The following is a 21,312-nucleotide window of genomic DNA, read 5'->3' on the forward strand; positions in this document are numbered from 1 at the left end:
AGAACAGTACCCCCCATGTACAGGTTTTATAGCGTTTTTGACAGTTACAGGGTCAAATATATAGGTCAAATATTTTTACATTGAAAATGGCCAGGTTGGTTACGTTGCCTTTGAGAGCGTATGGTAGCCCAGGAATGAGAATTACCCCCATGATGGCATACCATTTGCAAAAGAAGACAACCCAAGGTATTGCAAATGGGGTAAGTCCAGTCGTTTTTAGTAACCACTTAGTCACAAACACTGGCCAAAATTAGCGTTCAATTTAGTTTTTTACTTTTTTCACACACAAACAAATATGAACGCTAACTTTGGCCAGTGTTTGCGACTAAGTGGCTACTAAAAAAGTCTGGACATACCCCATATTGAATACCCTGGGTTGTCTACTTTTAAAAAAATATGTACATGTGGGGTGTTATTTAGCAATTTATGACAGATAATAGTGTTACAATGTCACTATTGATACATTTTAAAAATGTATGTTTTGAAACCGCAATATCCTACTTGTACTTATAGCCCTATAACATGCAAAAAAAAAGCAAAAAGCATGTAAACACTGGGTATTTTTGAACTCAGGACAACATTTTGAATCTATTTAGCAGTTTTTTTCATTCGCTTTTGTAGATGAGTAAAAGATTTTTCACATAAAATTCAAAAAACGTGTATTTTTTTCAATTTTTCATCATATTTTTTCATTTTTTTTAAATTAAATTAGATGAGATTATATAAATAATGGTATGTAAAGAAAGCCCCTTTTGTCCTGAAAAAAACAATATATAATTTGTATGGGAACAGTAAATGAGAGAGCGGAAAATTACAGCTAAACACAAACACCACAAAAGTGTCAAAAAGATGCCTGGTCGCAAATGTACAACATCGCAAAAAAAGTCCAGTCCTTAAGGGGTTAAATGTGTGTTTTTGTAAGGGGTATGAAAAGTGATAGGGACCAGAACTTTAGGAGCAAGTATTGGGCCCTTCTGCAGTGCCTGGATAGCAAGAAGAATGGGAAGATATATTTGGGGTTAAGGATTGAGTTATTTGGAAGAGGAATGTTGATACCTATTTGTGCGATGGAGGAGGTTAACCACTTAAAGGATCACTATAGGGTCATGAACACAAACATGTATTCCTGACCCTATAGTGTTAAAACCACCATCTAGCCCCCCTGAGCCCTTAATGCCTCCATAAATATAGCAAAATCTTACTGTATTCAAACAAGAAGCTGTAACTCTGCATGCTGTTTGCCTAACAAAAAACCCAAAAAAACAAGCAGTGTGCTGACATCATCAGAAGTGGTGGCCTGATACAATCACAATGCTTCCCCATAGGATTGGCTGAGACTGACAAAGAGGCAGATCAGGGGCAGAGCCAGCATGATTCAAACACAGCCCTGGCCAATCAGCATCTCCTCATAGAGATGAATTGAGGAAAGTTTAGTGTCTGCATGCAGAGGGAGGAGAGACTGAATGTTTGGATGCATTTAAGGCAGCCATGACCCAAGAAGGATTTCTAACAGCCATCTGAGGAGTGGCCAGTGAAGTCATCACTAGGCTGTAATGTAAACCCTGCATTTTCTCTGAAAAGACAGTGTTTACAGCAAAAAGCCTGAAGGTAATGATTCTACTCACCAGAACAAATTCAATAAGCTGTAGTTGTTCTGGTGACTATAGTGTCCCTTTAAGGATCAAGGCTAAAATATGTAAAATTTGTGACCAAGGCCTTTTTGTACTTTTGCCATGCGTTCATTCTACCACAATTTCACGCCTTTTGTTTAAGTACACCCACCCATACATCTTTTGATACTCTATACCAATACATCTTTTAATACCCCATATGTAAGCATAACACAATATTAAATATGAACAAAATCTTAAAACAATTATAAAACTAATTTAAAAACAAAACATTCTTCTCAGTTTTATAATTTATAATGTATACACACCAAGTGCAACTAAAGAAAAATATTTTAAAATATTTTCACTAATTTGTCCTGATTGTTAAAATGCCCAATATGTCTAGGATTTCTATCAACCTTTATAAGTTATAAAACAAATATTGTAAAGAGTAAATAGCATTTTAAGCTAAAACTGGACAGAGTTGCATGCTGAGATTACAACTTTTTTAATACTCTCAGAATCCAACTCATAAAACAACCAATAATCATACTCATAGTCCTTCCCATAATCTAACCTATAATCCTGCCCCTAAACCAATGACCACTACAGTAATTTGAACTGGTGATGGTGCGTGGGGTCTCTATGTCCAGAGTTTCACTATGAAATGTTGCACTTACAGAGATAGAGCCCCTTCCTGCTGAAAGTGTAGCTCCAATTACACCAGCATCACAAGGGCATAATTAGCCAGCTTGGAACAAGAATTCCATGATGGCTAATATATATGAGTGCTCAGCTGATGCTCTCTGCCAAGGAATGAGTGGCAGGGTCAACATCTGACTTCTGCAGTTCCAGGATGCTAGGAGGCTTTGTATCTGACGTGACCCAAGTAAAAGGGCTAGTGGTTGAAAAAAAACATTTTCCCCATTACTGGGTAATTACCAGGGTTCTCCTGGTACCATAATCTCTGCAAGGGGCTGTTGATGAAGTAACACTCTAAGCAGCATAACCCTAAACTTTTTATGTGGTGGTTCTGGTGACATATGCTTTGGTGCTCCCCATTATAAGTAGTCTAATGCAGTGGTTTTGGTGATAAGAGACTATCCCTGCAGTGTCACTCAGACTTGAGGTGTTTTCTGCAGATGAGTTGTTGAAGATGCAGAACACTCTGTATAGAGATATATTGAGCCACGAAGAGATACTGATTGAGTCAGTGTGGCGATTGTTGCTCATGCACACTAGCCACCCAATGCTTCCATATGGAGAAGCATTGGATTAGGGTGAGATTATCTGTAATTAAGTACCAGCCATGGTGAGGCAGCCTCCTCAGGGGACCAAAAGTAAGTAAAAGAAGGCCCATAAGTCTAAAAAGTTAGGAAAAAACTCTAACGTAAGGAATATATGTTTGTAACTGGTTACATTTGATGTTTCTAAAGGAACAGGACATCTATTTAGAATGTCTTAAATAGTAGATGTTGATAATATCTACATAGTATACATTAAAGAATGTTTGTTTTTGAACTGAACATCTGGATAAGTTTCAGATAGAGCTTCCTCCATGTAAGGGTGTAGATTATCTCTATGTTGATTGAATCAAAAAGGGATGAAGGATTATGCTATGTTCAAAATTAAGTTGTTATTCTATATTTGCTTCATTTTATACTTGCCATTGGGCATGGGAACTGACATACCTAGGGAAACCATAGAAAATTTACATCTTGCTCTGACCTTCGACTCTTTATCTAGACAAGCTGTATGTATGCAAAGACCTTGACAGCTTCCTGTGTTATTGCAAAAGTTACAATAATAACCGACGCAGTTCCACAATTTATAAACAAACTCTTATTCCTCACAAAAGAAACATCAAGTATTTTGGATGTGTTTTCCAGTGTTCATGAAATACTGATAATGCATTTTAGAACAAAATATGATAAAAAATAAAGCTAATTAAAAGCAATTTTTCATAAATGATAATGTATGGTCATACGATTCTTCATGTATTAAAATATGTGAAGGATTAATCACTAAAGTGTGAATTGTTAAGAATTCAAAATGATCTTCATAACACCAAAGTGTTTTGTGATCAGCAGGATTATCCTGAATTAGAGGTCCACTCCTGCTGGGTTCGGCTTGTTCCCTGATGTCCTGTATTGAGTAATTCTAAGGAATAATCCCATGCTCTAAGTACTTCGCCCACAGCAACGACAGCCTTTCACACTCACTTTTGGGTGATGTCTAATCTCAACACACTTGAAACATAAATGACTTGAAACATAGCTGAGAAATTCCAATTTAGCTAATTTGGCCAATATTTCAAGTTAATTTTGAAGTCACTTTGAATTCTTGACATGTCACACTTAAGTGAATAACCTTGTAAGAAATATATAACTGGATTTTTTGTTATGTTGTTCGCTGTTCTGTGAGACAGAAGAAAATAGCAGCTACATCTCAGGTCAGTATTTTAACAAAGTTATTTTTTCCACTCCAAATTGCAGTAAATTAAAATCTGGCAAAATTGGACATTAAATTGCTGAAACTCCGCTATATACTCAGCTTGATTTTTTTTTTTTTAACTATTTGTTTTCCATTTAGATTTAACTCATTACCATTTTTAGAGATTAATGAAAAACCCTGATCATTTTAAGTGCCGTACATTTTAAGTGATGTTCTTCTAGGATATTTTTTTTCACAAATCCTTTGATATGTTTTGAAATGCATTGATTATATAAATAGTACCATGTTATGTGTTATAGATGCAGTGTTATTTGTAATATACTTTAATATTCTACACTTGAATATATGCAAGCAACAAAGGGGGGCGGGGTATTTATCAAGAGGAACAAGGTGTTATTCTAGCACAAACAACTAGATGGTAAGCAATCACATTTGAAACCAGCAGAGTGTCTCTCAACATTTAGCATTTTGCACCAATTTTATCTTGATCATTTCACCCACATGTAATACTTTACAAACACATTAAAGATGGATAATTGCCTAACCATATTGCCTGTGTGTTGTGATTCTTAAACTAAAGGGAACAAGCTTGCATTAATTCTGACTGGTAATAAAATCTAACTGGGCAGATGTGCACGGTCTTTGTTCACGTTAAGTCTTTCCAGCAGTACTCTAGGTAATCAATAAAGAGTGAAATCTTATACCCTGAAGCCTTGTGAAAAAACCTGCCCTGCTCTGTAATCGGATGGCACTCATAACAAAACCAAGCCTTCCTGTCTGTCACCAGAGATCAGTTCCCAAAGGCCGGACTGCCCTGACATAGATATTAGTGGTGTAGCTGTTACTTTTAACCATGACATCATTCAAAACATTGTTACTGTGAGCAGACATTGCTCCAAAGCCAGAAACAAATCAACCTTAACGGAGAGTGTGATAGTCACGGTGATCTTTTCTTTGGTCCCATAGGAGCTCTTTCCGTTTACTGCAACAGATACAACTTGTGCGTGTGTGTGTTGTTTTCAGTTTCTTTCTCACTGGCATAGTGTGTTTTAATAAGTCGTTAACTTTTAATCTTTGTACGTTTTGCGTAATTACCAACAGCGGTGAAAATGTACTCTACTTCACCGGTTCATGAAGAGGAAAACATGTTTCTCTTGGCGTATTTGTGGATGGATTAAATACAGTTCTATTTTATTTTCATTCACAAAAGGATCACTGCATTAGACACACAATGTTGCAACAAATTCTTCGAGACATGTACATCGATCCAGATCTCTTGGCTGAGCTGAATGAAGAACAGAAACAAATACTGTTCTATAAGATGAGAGAGGAGCAGATCAAACGCTGGCATGGATGGGATGCAAATCTGGACAAGGGGGTATCCAAGATGAAAATCAAAGCCAAGTTCCAACATAGTAAGTACTTTTATAATACACACAAACCTTGACTTGGGAAAAAAAGTGTAAAAACATGACTATGTTTCACAATAAAGCCAAACCACCGTTCGTTTCTTTATAATGGGGAAACATGTGTTAAAATGAGGCATACTGGGTTATCCGTATCAATTAGATTTATTTTATATAAATAAAAATAATATTTTGCACTCTGGCTTACATCCAATTTATGCCTGGTACCCAGTAATAGACTGTTAAAATGTATATTATAGAATGAGTATACCGGTCTTCTTAATACTTAGCTTTTATTTCATTGTGTGAAAAATAAAGTCAACGTTTCGCTTTTGTAACTTTCCTCAGGACAGTTTGACAATGGAACTGAAACATTGACTCTATTTTTTGCGTGATGGAGTAAAAGCTAAGTATTAAGAAGACCGAGAGTGACAGTATACTCATTCTATTATTTACTTGATACTTTACTTGATTTACTTGATATATAATGCATTTGGGTCACAGCATATAATTTTTAATGACCTAAATGGCTAAATGTAAATAAAATGATAACGAACACACGTGTAGTACACACTGTAAAAATAGTAAGTATTATTCTTATGGATTCTTTGATAGAAATATTTTTAAGTGTTTTATTAAATGTCTTGCATGTTATTTCACCTTTTTAAAAATTGATTAAAATAGTGCAGTCTTGATAACAATATAGTATATTCAAATTTACTGGGTAGTAAAATATAATTGTGCTGTGAAATAATATTTATATGTCATTCTTCATAATGGATCTTTCAATGTATTATAAATACATCGAATACATTGAAAGGTCCATTATGAAGAATGACATACAAATATTATTTCGCAGCATTATTTCGTCCTCGATTTAATATCATTGGATAAGCTTTCCAAATGTAAAACGAAAAGACATTCACTGCTTGGTCAATACTGGTACAGTTCTGTGCGGCAGCTTAATAATCAAATCCGGTGTCTCTCCTATCTGGTTAAATAAGAGTCAGATAAAATAGAGGGTTTAGTGTTAGCTATACTATCCACTCTGTTTTATCAAGCTTTCCAAATAAATACATATTTTTTGATACATTTTAAAATGATTATTTAAACGTATTAAAATATGAAAATATATTATATATGAAAAAAAATACTATATCAAAAAATATAAAAATAGTAAAAAAAATATGTAATATTAGATGATTTCAAAAGTTTATTGAAGAATCATTTGAAAAGCGGATCTAACGATATTATATTGAAGCCTGGGTATTACAAAATGTGAAAGTTATTGATAATTTGTCCTATTTGATTGTTTTTTTTTTGTTTTTGTTTTTTCAAATAATTTTTATTAAAGTTTTACATATTTGTATAACAACAAGAATATAAACATTGTATTTGGGGGTAGGAAGGGAAGGGGAACTTGGAAATGGAAGAGAATAACCATCCAGTATTAAAATAGGCATAACAGTGTATATGGCAAAAAAAAAAAATTAAAAAAAATATGTTTTTACATCAATGCACTTTAATAGCAAATATGTCAAAGACCATATGCTGTTTTGATTTTTTCTTCCCACTTATCCCAATTATATTTTAATATTGGGAAACCACTATTTGATTGTTTTATTAATAGAAGAGCTTATGACCCTTGATTTGGTTAAAGGCTAGCAAGAGAAAACAATATTATATAAATATCAATAAATATATATATATATATATATATATATATGCAGTAAAAAAATCTTATGTTTAAAAAAAACAAACAAAAAAAATCCCCTCCAGTACTGGAAAGAAGTCAACAGCATTCTTACCATTGGTGTATCAAGGAGAGATATACCCAACTGAGAGATGGAAAGGTTAGCTATGAACATGTCAGACACGGTAGCTAGATAGAACTTTCACATAAGAATGGTGTTAGTTCAGGAGATATGTTCAATATGTTTACTATGTATTTGGGAGTACGTCTGCATGTTTGTGTATGAAGGGGGTTGATGCGTCTATGTGCATACATGTTCATATATAACTTGCCTCAAATCTACTGTTACATTTTTATCTAACTGTTATGTCCCATCTTCATTGTCATGATGGGTAATAGAAGGATTTTTAAGTAGTAAAGCAGTAAAAACTGGAATTTACTAGTAGTCATTACTTGAGCCATAAACAAACAACGCACTCGCTAATCAGTATTGGAACCGGATCGTAAGTATCTGCTCATTTTATAACCCTCTACTTGGTAGTAGATTGACTGCTAACGATGTCACCATCAATAGCCCAGATCTACTGCTGGACATGCAAATCTTCTCATCCAATTGTACATCTCCCTCTTGGCAGTGCAGATGAAGATCCAACATAGGAAATTCCATGCCACTTACTATTTATACTTATAGTGCCACTATAGTCACCAGAAAAACTACAGCTTATTGTAGTTGTTTTGGTGCTTTTAATGTAAACACTGCCTTTTCCTATGGAAATGCATTGTGATTGGCTGATATCAATTCTGATGATGTCAGCCAAGGAGGTGAACAGTGGGTGGCACTAGATGCGCGGAGCCCCATGGGTCCTGGAAAAAGTTGAGTAAATCCGTTTCTAACAGGTGGTAAGGGGAGCTGACCACCACAAAGGTTGTTATGTTTGTGTTCACTATAGTGTCTCTTTTAAGCGGCCTCCTGGGTTCACATGAGATTTTGAACTGTACACAAGAATTAAAACCCAACTTTAAGGAAATAGCATATGAAAAACCTGATGATAACAGAAAAGCCATATGTTAAAAAATAATAATATGCGGGAATTTTATGTTTTCTATGAAAATATGTAACAAACTCAAAAATGTTTATGTAAATTAGGAAATTTAGAATGTATTGCAAATGTAAAAAAAAACTGCATATCACTTAATTACATTATAATAATTATTATGTTTTTTTTTTTAATTACCTAGACCAAGTTTAGAATACCAGAACAAGCAGTTTAGCGTGTAAAGGTGCATTTGGAATATGTGAAATTACAGCTTTATAGCGCAATCAGTGGAAGCATCAAATAGAATGGATGTTGGTTTATGGTAATGGCTACTAAGGTACAACTTTCATTAAGCCATTTGCATTTTCATTTAGTGAATACTGAACATAACATAGTGACTTCCAATTAATTTATTATTATAGCAGCCGCAAATAGATACAGATGGATGAACTTCTGTGATTAAAGACACATAAAAGTGATTGAGAAGATACCAAAGATAAAAGGTTAATTGAAAACTTTCAGGAGTTTGGAATCCTTTATAAAGTTGCTATGGCATACACCTACACGCACATACACATACACATGCAGAATTTGAACTTAACTGCTTAGAATACCTTCAATAGTGCAGAGGAAACAAATAAGAATGTCAAAAGGTCTAAACAAAAAGTGATATCCCCTATGTAAGTATTTCAGTAATAACCCAGAAGAGGGAAAGGTGTGAAGTGAGGGGAGTGTGATGAATACAGTAAGACACTGTGTGTTATCTTATTTATTATTCTGTGAATACAATCAATGCCAAGGTTTAGACTTATTTTTAGAGTATCAGATCTATTCATATATATGTAGACTTTCTGATCTTTCCTTCTGTTAGTGACTTATTTTTTTTTGAGTGTATTTTTTTCATATATTCTGTGTTTGTCCTTTACACTTCAGAAATAGTGGTTCACTTGTTTTAGTTATATATATTTTTTTAACTGCAAAATTAAACCTATTTATATTAGTTCATCTTATTTAAACAGTAATATTAACATAACAATATGGGTTGAAAACAAACTCACCTCATCCTACCTCATGTTCCAGCTGCTTGTGACCACATTTTCTTTAAAGCAGCTCTGTTATTTTTTTGTAATGTTTTTATGTAGTGGATTTTATCCCCCTGTAGAGCCCTGTTTTTTTCAACTCGTTTTAAAAAAGAATAGATATTAATATAAATAGTATACATAATAAAAAGTAGGAACTACCTTTCCTTATGCATAATGTGCAGCTTGACAACATTTGACAAAAGGTGGAGCTTTAGGTAAGCTCTATATTCTTTGTTAACTTGCTCATTGGCTGGCCATTTCTAGGGATGTGCATGGGCAAAAAATTTGGTTCTGTTCGCCACTTCCGAAACTCGTGACTTTGGCAATTCGGCAGTTCGGTTTGGCTCGGCACTTCCGAAATTTGGGTCATCGGCACTTCGGTCCAGTTCAGCACTTCTGAAATTCAGGAATTCAGCAATTTGGGACTTTGTGAATTTGGGACTTCGGCAATTCCATAACCCCTATCCCTAACCCTACCCCTGACCCTAACCCTACCCCTGACCCTAACCCTAACCCTGCCCCTTGGTCCCCTATCAATGTACGGACTGTGGGAAGCACACACTTCATTAAGGTCCCTTTAATGAAAGTGCCAAAGGAATTATTATTATTATTATTATTATTAAAAACATTTATTTATAGTGCCAGTTTATTCTGCAGTACTTAAGAATTATCAAATGTGGATATTTGACAAGTAATTGACGTACAGAATATTAACAGAGATGAGATGAAGACGACCCTGTTCAAATGAGGACAAACTAACGATCTGTGCGCATACCCAGTAACTCATGAACCACATGCTTACCATTACCACCAAAAATTAGTATGCCAGGGGAATATCTAGTTCCACAGGCATAATGAAAAAATATTAAAATCCTTCCCATAAATATATCTGAGTATGAGGATTTGTATACAATTCTAAAATTTTGAAAGTATAAATCCATTGTGGTCAAACAATGCTCACATACTCTCTTCTGCTGTTTGTTGATGTAGGCATTCTTAAAGGACCAAGCAACATAACAATGTCATCACAATTAAATAGTTATGGTGCCTAGACTTCTCTGAATCCGTCTTACCTCCCCAGGAGCCCTTCTGCTGCTTCTTATTTGCTGATCTGACTGATGTGGCCTATCACCGGCCACTAATCGCTAGTAAACTATGCACATAAAGTATTGACTCATGATGGATTGCTAGTCATAGGCTAAGACAGGTGTGCCCAAAAGGTAGACCCCCAGATGTTTTAAAACTACAACTTATATGATGCTTTGTCACTCTAAAAGCATTCCAAAGGTATGCTAAGCATCCAAGAGAGTTGCAGTTCTACAACAACCGCGGATCTACCTTTTGGGCACCCCTGGGCTAAGCGCTTCAGCTGATGCTCTCATTCTATCACTTCCGCCATTTTGCTTCTCAAGCTAATGCTTCTACCTCACCCCATGCAACAAAGGAGAGGCAGCAAAAAGCTTGTTGAAATTGGTAATTTTAGAAAATAAATCAGCAGGGAAATACAGTTAATCTTTAGAGCACCTCAGCAAGCTGGAGTTTTTTAGTAGACTGAAGTGTCCCTTTACATTCAATAAGTGCCTCATCCCATTCCCTGCTTAAATCAGTATCCTCCTTGTTCATATTTATTTTCGGACTTCTTGGCTGTTTTCTCTATTTTGAATAATGTTGCAAAGTATTCGCCTCCCATCAAAATTTTTTTTAGGCATTTTCCTTGCAGTCAGTTTCTACATTTCAATATAGTGCAAACCTTAAGCTTCCATTCATATGTACTTGCTAACCTTTTTTGCTTGACGGTTTCCACCAAATATAAGAAGTGGATAAGAGATAAACTGTAGAGAAATGCATGTTGTTATTAGTTTAATCCACGTAACTGTGTTTGCCAGCAGAGGGGAGGGAAAAAAATAGCAGCTGCAGATTATTTGGTTTAAGTAGCTTTTTCTGCTGATGTCAGCCAACCATGAAATAAGAATACAGTACAGAGTTATAAAATAGCCTGTGTTGTTGCCGTATAGAATATAAAAGAGTCCTTTACTTAACAATGTGAATTGAAAACCAAAATTTAGGCTGGCATAACTGATTGGGCTTTTGACTTATTCTGCCTGAGTTTTGCCATTTGATTTTGATAGGACTGCAGTAAATATACAGGAAACTGACATTGAGAAAAAAATGTACGTTTGAAAAAAGCCTGACCAGATATCCAGAGATTGAAAAAAGGAAATGGACACACTGCTTTATATCAAGCCATTTCCTTGCCTTTTGATAAATACTAAGAAGATGTGTGTAGGGATAAGAATTTAAATTCTAAAATTCACCTGTTGTATGTAATCCAAAAAAATGGGGATATTTGTGTGCAGTAGTAATGAAAGGCATGATATTCAGTATCGGTTTTATTATCCTATCAGAGCTACTGAAATTGCTATTGGTGTCTCTTGATTTATTATTTATAAAAAAATATATATTGTGATCCTTGTTTGTAGATAGCACGGTCCTCTAGGGTAAACAACAGGCACAGTCCTTTGGCTTTTATATAATCCAGGCAACTTTATTGTAAATCCACACAGGAGACAGCAGTAAATGAAAACAAAAACCTAGCTTGTCTGAGCACTAACTAATATTAGGTTCCCTATCTCTCAGGGGTTAAACTAATCAAAACAATATTGGTTTCACCAACCTAGAGTCTTTGTCCACTCTCAGCACTCCAGTGCTCCAAGCCAGCCTTGACTGCTTCACTTTCTGCACTCCCAGTGCTCCAAGCCAGTATTGACTGCTTCCCTTTCTGCACTCCCAGTGCTCCAAGCCAGCACTCCCAGTGCCTATTCTCCTTGACTCTCTCACTGGAGAGAACAGCCTCTCCCCTACCTGCTTCCTGAGAGGAAGCCAGCAATCCCCCTGTACCCAGGGCCGGACTGGGGATCCAAAGCAGCCCTGGAAAAAAAAAATCTATGCCAGCCCCATAAGTCATTGCGCCATATATTGTCGCATGTAATATGTAAGGCTATGTGTTGCCACCCCAGATGATTGAGTTTATATATATATATATACATATATATATATATATATATTGCTTTTTCTAATATAAAATATTGGTCCTTTCAGAGTAAAACATTTAATTATACAGTAAGCATACTCACATGCAGACACAGACAATCTCACTGACACACACAAGCTCATTGATACACAGCCTCATAGACAAACAATTTCACTAATATACATAAGCTCATTGACATAAAAACACAAGCTCACTCACTAGCAGGCACACACACACATGCAAGCAAGCTCACTCACTAGCAGGCGCACACACACACAGCTTAATGTAGTGGTTCTGGTGTCTATAGCCTGTCCCTGCAGGCTTTTGAATGTAAACACTGACTTTTCAGAGAAAAGGCAGTGTTTACATTGCTTCCTAGTGACACCTCTAGTGACAGACACTCAGACGGTCACTAGAGGCGCTTCCTGTGTCAGTGCGGATTGGCTGAGATCATCAAGCTTGATGATCTCAGTCATAGAGGCAGAGACCAGCACGACGTTGGGAAAAAAAAAGGTGAGTAAAACACTATTTTTAAAAACACACACAGACACCATGACTGATACACACACACACACCATGACAGACACACACACACACACACAGTGACACAGACAGACACACACACCATGATACAGACACACCGTGACACAGACACACACGACACAGACACACACACCATGACACAGACACACGCACCATGACACAGACACACGCACCATGACACAGACACACACCCTGACACAGACAGACACACACACACACCATCAGACAGACAGACACACACACACACACCATGACACAGACAGACACACACGCAGCATGACACAGACAGACACACACACACAGCATGACACAGACAGACACACACAGCATGACACAGACACACACACACACAGCATGACACAGACACTTGTTGCTACCTGTGTGGGTGGGAGGGCAGACTGATAGCGCCCAGCAAGACCAGTTTGAATGTCTCAGTACACACACTATATATAATAATATTATTATAATCACTGTGTATTATTATATTATATTATTATTATCTCTCTCACCGCTCTGCTCGCCCAGGAAGACCAGTTTATATATCTCAGTACACACACTATATATAATATTGTTATAATCACTGTGTATATTATATTATATTATTATATTATTATTATATTATTATTATTATCTCTCTCACCGCTCTGCTCGCCCAGGAAGCCCAGTTTATATATCTCAGTACACACACTATATATAATATTATTATAATCACTGTATATTATTATTATTATTATTATATTATTATGTTTCTCTCACCGCTCTGCTCGCCCAGGAAGCCCAGTTTATATGTCTCAGTACACACACTATATATAATAATATTATTATAATCACTGTGTATTATTATTATTATTATTATTATTATTATTATATTATTATTATATTTATTATATATATTATATTATTATTATTATTATTATATTTATTATATATTATATTATTATTATTATATTTATTACATATATTATATTATATTATTAGTATTATATAGTATATTATTATTATGATTATATTTATTATATATTATATTATATTATTATTATTATATTTTTTACATATTATATTATTATTATTATTATTATATATATTATATTATATTATTATTATTATATTTATTACATATTATATTATATTATTATTATATTGTTATTATGTTTCTCTCACCGCTCTGCTCGCCCAGGAAGACCAGTTTGAATTTCCTCAGCAGGTTCCCGAAGTCTCCTCCCGCGGACATGTCTGCGAGCAGTGAGGGGAGGAAGGCGGAGGTGGTGGCTCGGTGAGCGGGCTCGGGGCCGGGAGGAGGAGCAGGAGGTACCGGGGGGAGGTCGGTCCTGGGATGGCGGCCGCAGGGGCAGCTCTTCTGGTGGCTGCTGGGGGAGCAGGCTGTTCTCTCTCTGCTCCCCCTCCCTCGCGTGCAGTTTAATGAGACCGGGGCCGGAATATGACGTCATATTCCGGCCCCGGTCTATTTCTAGCGCGCGAGGGAGGGGGAGCAGAGAGAGAACAGCCTCCTCCCCCAGCAGCCACCAGAAGAGCTGCCCCTGCGGCCGCCGCAGGACACCCACATGTGTCCCCGGCCCCAGGTGCCGACGGCCCACCGGGAAATTTCCCGGTATCCCGGTGGGCCAGTCCGGCCCTGCCTGTACCTGCCTAGCAGGGAGTGGTTTATTCCCACTGCTACAGCTGATTATCTGCAGCCGAGCAGTGGGTTGGAGACAGTCCAAAAAAACCTGGCCTGGATCTATGTCTCCCAAGAAAACCACTAAACTGTGGAGTGGAGCATTGGCCCACCCTTCTCTCCAAATGCTCCACCCCAGAGGCCCATAACTAAACAAAGCTTTGTGTTGTGCAACACACAAACTACATATACTCCCCCTGGGGTTAAATGGCTTCTCTGCCTTCACTTTATCACATATCCTCCTCCCCAGCTCAGACCCATCGGGTCGAGCGGCCTTAGAACACCAACCGTGAACATTCATGTCACCTAGGGCTGTACCAGCCCTGACTAAATCCTCAGTTACAGGAAGTGGCCTATTGTAGATGGCTGCTACCTTGCTCCCTTGTAGTTTAAGGAACCCCCACCCAAGTGGATTGTGACGAGACCAATCTCGCCACATTGCATTGGAGGAGCCTGGTTGCCCGCCTGCTGCCTTTGGATTATGGACCGGCAGCTAAAGGGTTAATTTTACTGTGCAGAAGGATTTATTTCTCCCTTTCTGCACAGCCGTTCGGTAGATTCTATCTACCGAACAAACAGCCTGTTTGCAACCTCCCCAGAGCCGTCTGAAGCCAGCCGGCGCCGTTAATTGGCCACCCAGATGCTGGAGTGTGCTGCCAATTTACCTCCCTGAAGCTGCGGTTAACCGCAGCTTAATTGATTGTTACTGGGTGGCCGCTGTTACACTTAGCGGCCGCTAGGTGGCGGTGTTCTGGAGCTCCCCGGGCAGCTGGCGCTTTTCTACACGGCTTTCATGCACCAAACCCGGACTCTTTTACGTGCAGGCACCGCTAAACCTCCAGCCCCTGGTTCTAATTCGTATGGATTAAACGAATGCATTCAAATTCGGTATTTTGTGTTGGAGGAATGTTTTAACCCAGATAGCCATGCCATGGAGCATATTAGTGTAATTAAAGACTTTGGCTCCATGGCAATTAAACTGTATTTGTGTGGTCTGAGTGCCATTCACTTAATAATGTGCACTCAGACCTGAGCTATCTGGGGATATGTTACATGTCTGTGTTTTATGTATAAAATGTGTCTTTATGTATTTTAAAGTGATAGTCTGCCTTTGTGTCCCCACGTGTGTAATGGAGTTTTTCCTTTGTCCTGGGAGATAATTGAATTACTTCTCCAGGGCAGAGGGGAGGAAGCCAGGATGCATTGTTGGGATGTTTTATTGCTGTGTGTCTGTAATTGGTACTAGTCTGTCCATTGTCACAGTCTTCCACCTGGCCCCCTAGGGGAGTGTCCACCAGGTGGGAGACCTGCATAAATACAGGGGCAGGTAGCCCTCAATAAACAGACCACTGCATGACCCTCAACATGGAGCCTTGTCTCGTTCTTGGGGGGATTCACTGTATGCTGTTGGAGACTGATTGCCAGGAGTGTAAACTGTTGTATGCTTTTCCTGTTCGTCTGCTAGCAGCTATTCGTGAGGTTCCAGTTTGGAGTGCTATTTTGTATCCAGTTCGGGAGTTTGGTGTTCTGCAGTAGCTGTGCCTGTCTCTCAGAAAGGGGCATATCGCCTAAACAGATTTTAACCCCTTTTCTGCTGAAACGGTCCGTTACAATTGGTGGCAAGCGGCGGGATCGTTCCTACAGCCAGGACAGCTACAGAACACCATTTCTTTGGATTTACAATTTGAGGGCAACGCATGTCTGAGTACAGCGACCCTGACAGCACCAGGATGGAACCAGCAGTGGAGTACGATGAGGGTGACATGGATGACCGGGATGCATTAAGGAAAGGCATCTGGTACCAGGCCCTGGATAATGTACAATACCAGCGGGGTGAGAGTCTCCACAGTGAAGAGCAGCGGTTGCAGAAGCAAGTGGCCCTGCGGATGCCCTTCCTGGGAGAGCAGCCCCTGGAGGAATGGGTGAAGGAACTAGAGCACCGGGTATGGCAGGAGCTATGGGTGGAGGATGCCTACCAGGCGCTCTGGTCGTATATGGCACAGTATATACCCTGGACAGCCGAACATGACAAGCCAGAGGGAGAGGAGTTTGATGGTCCTGGCTTGTTCTGGGAGTCCTTTGCAGAGCCTGGCTTCGGGAGCCCTGCGCAAACCAGACTTCAGGACATTTTCTATGAGAGGGAGGCTAGGCATGAGTGGGATGACCCCCATGAGGTAGTGCAAGACCTGGCTCACCTAGCAACCCTGGAGTGGGAACTGGAGCAGGACTACCGAGATCTCTTCCACTCCATTGGGAAGGCTCAGCAGGACAGCAGGACAGTCTCCTTTCCCCAGCGGCCGTGTGAATTATTGGGAATTGGGAGCCCAGTCTCCATTCCCCAGCGGCAGTGTAAGATGCAGGGAATTGGGAGCCCAGTCTCCATTCCCCAGCGGCCGTGTGATTTATTGGGAATTGGGAGCCCAGTCTCCATTCCCCAGCGGCAGTGTGAATTGCAGGGAATTGGGAGCCCAGTCTCCATTCCCCAGTGGCAGGCTGAGTTACAGGGGGCAGAGGTCGTTGTTTCTGCCCCCCAGCAGCAGAGTGATATGCCGGAAAGGCAGTGTGAAGTGCAGGGAGAGGAGAGCAGCGTCCTCCCTCCCCAGCGGCAGGCTGCGTTACAGGGGGCAGAGGTAGTTGTTCCTGCCCCCCAGCAGCAGAGTGATATGCCGGGAAGGCAGTGTGAAGTGCAGGGAGAGGAGAGCAGCGTCCTCCCTCCCCAGCGGCAGGCTGAGTTACAGGGGGCAGAGGTCGTTGTTTCTGCCCCCCAGCAGCAGAGTGATATGCCGGGAAGGCAGTGTGAAGTGCAGGGAGAGGAGAGCAGCGTCCTCCCTCCCCAGCGGCAGGCTGCGTTACAGGGGGCAGAGGTAGTTGTTCCTGCCCCCCAGCAGCAGAGTGATATGCCGGGAAGGCAGTGGGAAGTCCAGGGAGAGGAGAGCAGTGTCCTCCCTCCCCAGCGGCAGCACGATTTTTTGGGAATTGGGAGCCCAGTCTCCATTCCCCAGCGGCAGTGTGATGTGCCGGGAATTGGGAGCCCAGTCTCCATTCCCCAGCAGCAGAACTCTGTGTGGGGAGGAGAGACAGTCGGTCTCCCTCCGCAAAGACTGGAAGTATGTATGGGAGAGGAGCTTGTTACCACCTCTCCCCAGCGGCGGATCATTAATGGGCAGGGAATAGAGAGCTCAGTCTCCATTCCCCAGCGGCAGAGTGTCCTATCGGGAGAGGAGCTTGTTACCCCCTCTCCCCAGCAACAGCTGTGCTGATGGGACCGTGGTCTCTGCACTTACCACACAGGGGGTAGGGACGGTCGGTCCTACCCCCCACGACAAGGCTGTTTAGCCAAAGGGGAGACAGTCGGTCTCCCCCTTCCGCAGCAGAGCTATGCACCTAAGGGGGAGGTAGTCAGTCTCCAGCAACCAGGCTCCAACCAGACTACTCCGGTGGTAGTGCTGGCACCAGGACAGAGTACCGCTGGTCTCTGCCCACTCAGCAACCCACCAAGGCAGCCTACCAGTCCCCCACACAGCCGTGGTGAGGCACCTGGACATGGACAAGATTCTCCCTTACCCAGGTGTGGTGACCATTTATTGTGGGTGGGCTGTACTGTTTTTTCTGTTTTGTGGGTGGGCTGCTGGACTGACAAGGGCACTGACCGGCAAGAGGTCAGGTACCCTGTTAGTCTGTTTGGAAAGGGGGAGAGATGTGACGAGACCAATCTCGCCACATTGCATTGGAGGAGCCTGGTTGCCCGCCTGCTGCCTTTGGATTATGGACCGGCAGCTAAAGGGTTAATTTTACTGTGCAGAAGGATTTATTTCTCCCTTTCTGCACAGCCGTTCGGTAGATTCTATCTACCGAACAAACAGCCTGTTTGCAACCTCCCCAGAGCCGTGGGAAGCCGGCCGGCGCCGTTAATTGGCCACCCAGATGCTGGAGTGTGCTGCCAATTTACCTCCCTGAAGCTGCGGTTAACCGCAGCTTAATTGATTGTTACTGGGTGGCCGCTGTTACACTTAGCGGCCGCTAGGTGGCGGTGTTCTGGAGCTCCCCGGGCAGCCAGCGCTTTTCTACCCGGCTTTCATGCACCAAACCCGGACTCTTTTACGTGCAGGCACCGCTAAACCTCCAGCCCCTGGTTCTAATTTGTATGGATTAAACGAATGCATGCAAATTCTGTATTTTGTGTTGGAGGAATGTTTTGGCTGTATTCACTAGCTTTACTTACACCTTCTGGGTGGTTTTTGCTTACCACCAACTCTTTTCCAAAAACTTCTTTATGTGTTGTGATGCCACTTAGAGCAAGTTTGAGGCTTTCACGTGAAGCTGCAATGTTTTTATTCTCAAATAAACACTTGTCAACTTCAGTAATCAGTTTGTCTCGCTCTCCCTTCTGATTCTTCTGCTCTTTCTTACTCTGGCGCATGTCATCAGTGTCACCATCACTGCCTCTTGGCAATTCCGCTTTTTCCTTTAGCTTTGCTGGACTCTTTACTAACTTTTCTTCTTTTGCTTTTTGGTCCTTGGAGGGACCAGCTGGCTTTTCACCCTCTTCCATGTTATCACTACTTTCAGGCTCAGTTATATCCTTCTTTCCTTCTAATTCCGGTTCTCTCTCTTCTGTGTGTTTCTCAATATTACGCTTTGCTGCCTCCATGCTTTTCAGCTTGTGAAAGACTTCTTCTACTGCCTCTGTCATCTTATGCAGGATGTCAGTAGCTTGGTTACGGGGTCCCTTGTCCCCATGCTCCCTGCAGGGGGCAATCTGCAAAACCTCGGTAAGGGCAGCTCTATTCTCCTGCTGAGCGTGCCTCAGGTTCTTAACCTGTGCAGCCAGTAAACGGTTGGTGTCTTGTTGTTTAGCGGTTGCCTGTACCACAGCCCTCAGCAGGTCCTCCATTATAGCACCAAGCAGGTAACAGTCTTAAAAGTACAGTGCTACTTGTTTGTTTAACAGGTCTGCCAAAATAAAAGTCCTCAATAAGCAGACCAACGGATGACTGGCACACCAACAGACCATTAATGTGCTACAGTGCTACAGTACAGTTCTCCACCATATTGTGATCCTTGTCAGCAGGTAGCATGGTCCTCTAGGGTAAACAACAGGCACAGTCCTTTGGCTTTTATATAATCCAGGCAACTTTATTGTAAATGGGAGCTGTTGTGGGTGCTGTTGAGCTCCTGGTTGGTGATGGGGGATTCTGTTAGTGCTGGTGGGCTCATGGTGGGTGCCGGGAACTCCTGGTGGGTGCTGGGGGATCCTGGTATGCTGGGAGCTGCTGTGGGTGCTGGGGGCTCTTGGAGGATTCTGGAGCGTGGCTTCTGTGGGTGCTGGGGAGCTCATGGTGGGTGCTGTGGGGAGCCTGGGGGCTAATGGACAGGTGGTCCATGATAGGCTGCGAGGGACCTGTAATTATCTTGCTCAGATCCTTCTTGCACTGCTGAGTGATGCCTAGAGCTGGAGTGACATCATAGTGGCATTACAGGAGGCAGGGCCGCCATCAGGGGGTGACAACCATGACGATTGTCACGGGCCCGGCGGCCCTGGGGGGCCCGGACTGCTCTGGCAGTCCTGGGCCCCACTTTCCCCACTTTCCCTCTCGCGATCTATGTGTGCAGCCGCGGGCCCCCGGCTCCCTGTTACCGCAGAGGGGGCCCAGCACACTGCCTGTTCTCCTCTCTTCTCTCTTCTAATAACTCTCGCGAGACCCGGTTGCCATGGCAACGCTCCGCGGGTCTCGCGAGAGTTATTGGAAGAGAGAAGAGAGGAGAACAGGCAGTGTGCTGGGCCCCCTCTGCGGTAACAGGGAGCCGGGAGGGACCCCACCGGACCACCAGGGATGGAATCTCCCCCCTCCCTGGACACAGGTAAGCAGGGAGGGGGGAATAACATTTAATTTAATTTTAAAAAAAATTCATGTGAAAATGGCCCTTCCTCCCCCCCCAGATTGCACATTTACACACACTACATACACCAACACAACACACACACTGCATACACTGACACAACACACACTGCATACACTGACACAACACACACTGCATACACTGACACAACACACACTGCATACAATAACACAACACACACTGCATACACTGACACAACACACACTGACACAACACACACTGCATACACTAACACAACACACACTGCATACACTGACACAACACACACTGCATACACTGACACAACACACACTGCATACACTAGCACAACACACACTGCATACACTGACACAACACACACTGCATCCACTAACACAACTCACACTCTGCATACACCGACACAACACACACTGCATACACTGACACAACACACACTGCATACACTAACAGAACACACACTCTGCATACACTAACACAACACACACTGCATACACTGACACAACACACACACTACATACACCAACACAACACACACTCTGCATACACTAACACAACACACACTGCATACACTGACACAACACACACTGCATACACTGACACAACACACACTGCATACACTAACACAACTCACACTGCATACACTGACACAACACACACTGCATACACTAACACAACTCACACTCTGCATACACCGACACAACACACACTGCATACACTAACAGAACACACTCTGCATACACTGACACAACACACACTGCATACACTGACACAACACACACTGCATACACTGACACAACACACACACTACATACACCAACACAACACACACACTACATACACCAACACAACACACACTCTGCATACACTAACACAACACACACTGCATACACTGACACAACAC

The 21,312-nt window shown here is 41.3% G+C and overlaps 1 protein-coding gene across 1 annotated transcript in view; it reads left to right on the forward strand.

Moving 5' to 3' along the window:
• Nucleotides 1–5,221: 5,221 nt before the first annotated feature.
• SH2D4B (SH2 domain containing 4B) overlaps nt 5,222–21,312 on the forward strand; it is a 289,520-nt gene continuing 273,429 nt past the window's right edge. Inside the window, exon 1 of the mRNA XM_063435138.1 lies at nt 5,222–5,479. Within this exon, the coding sequence (XP_063291208.1) occupies nt 5,296–5,479 (184 nt within the window). The 5' untranslated portion in view covers nt 5,222–5,295. The remainder of the gene's footprint in view (nt 5,480–21,312) is intronic.

Source organism: Pelobates fuscus, chromosome 10, assembly GCF_036172605.1.
Source record: "Pelobates fuscus isolate aPelFus1 chromosome 10, aPelFus1.pri, whole genome shotgun sequence".
NCBI classification, from domain to species: Eukaryota; Metazoa; Chordata; class Amphibia; order Anura; family Pelobatidae; genus Pelobates; species Pelobates fuscus.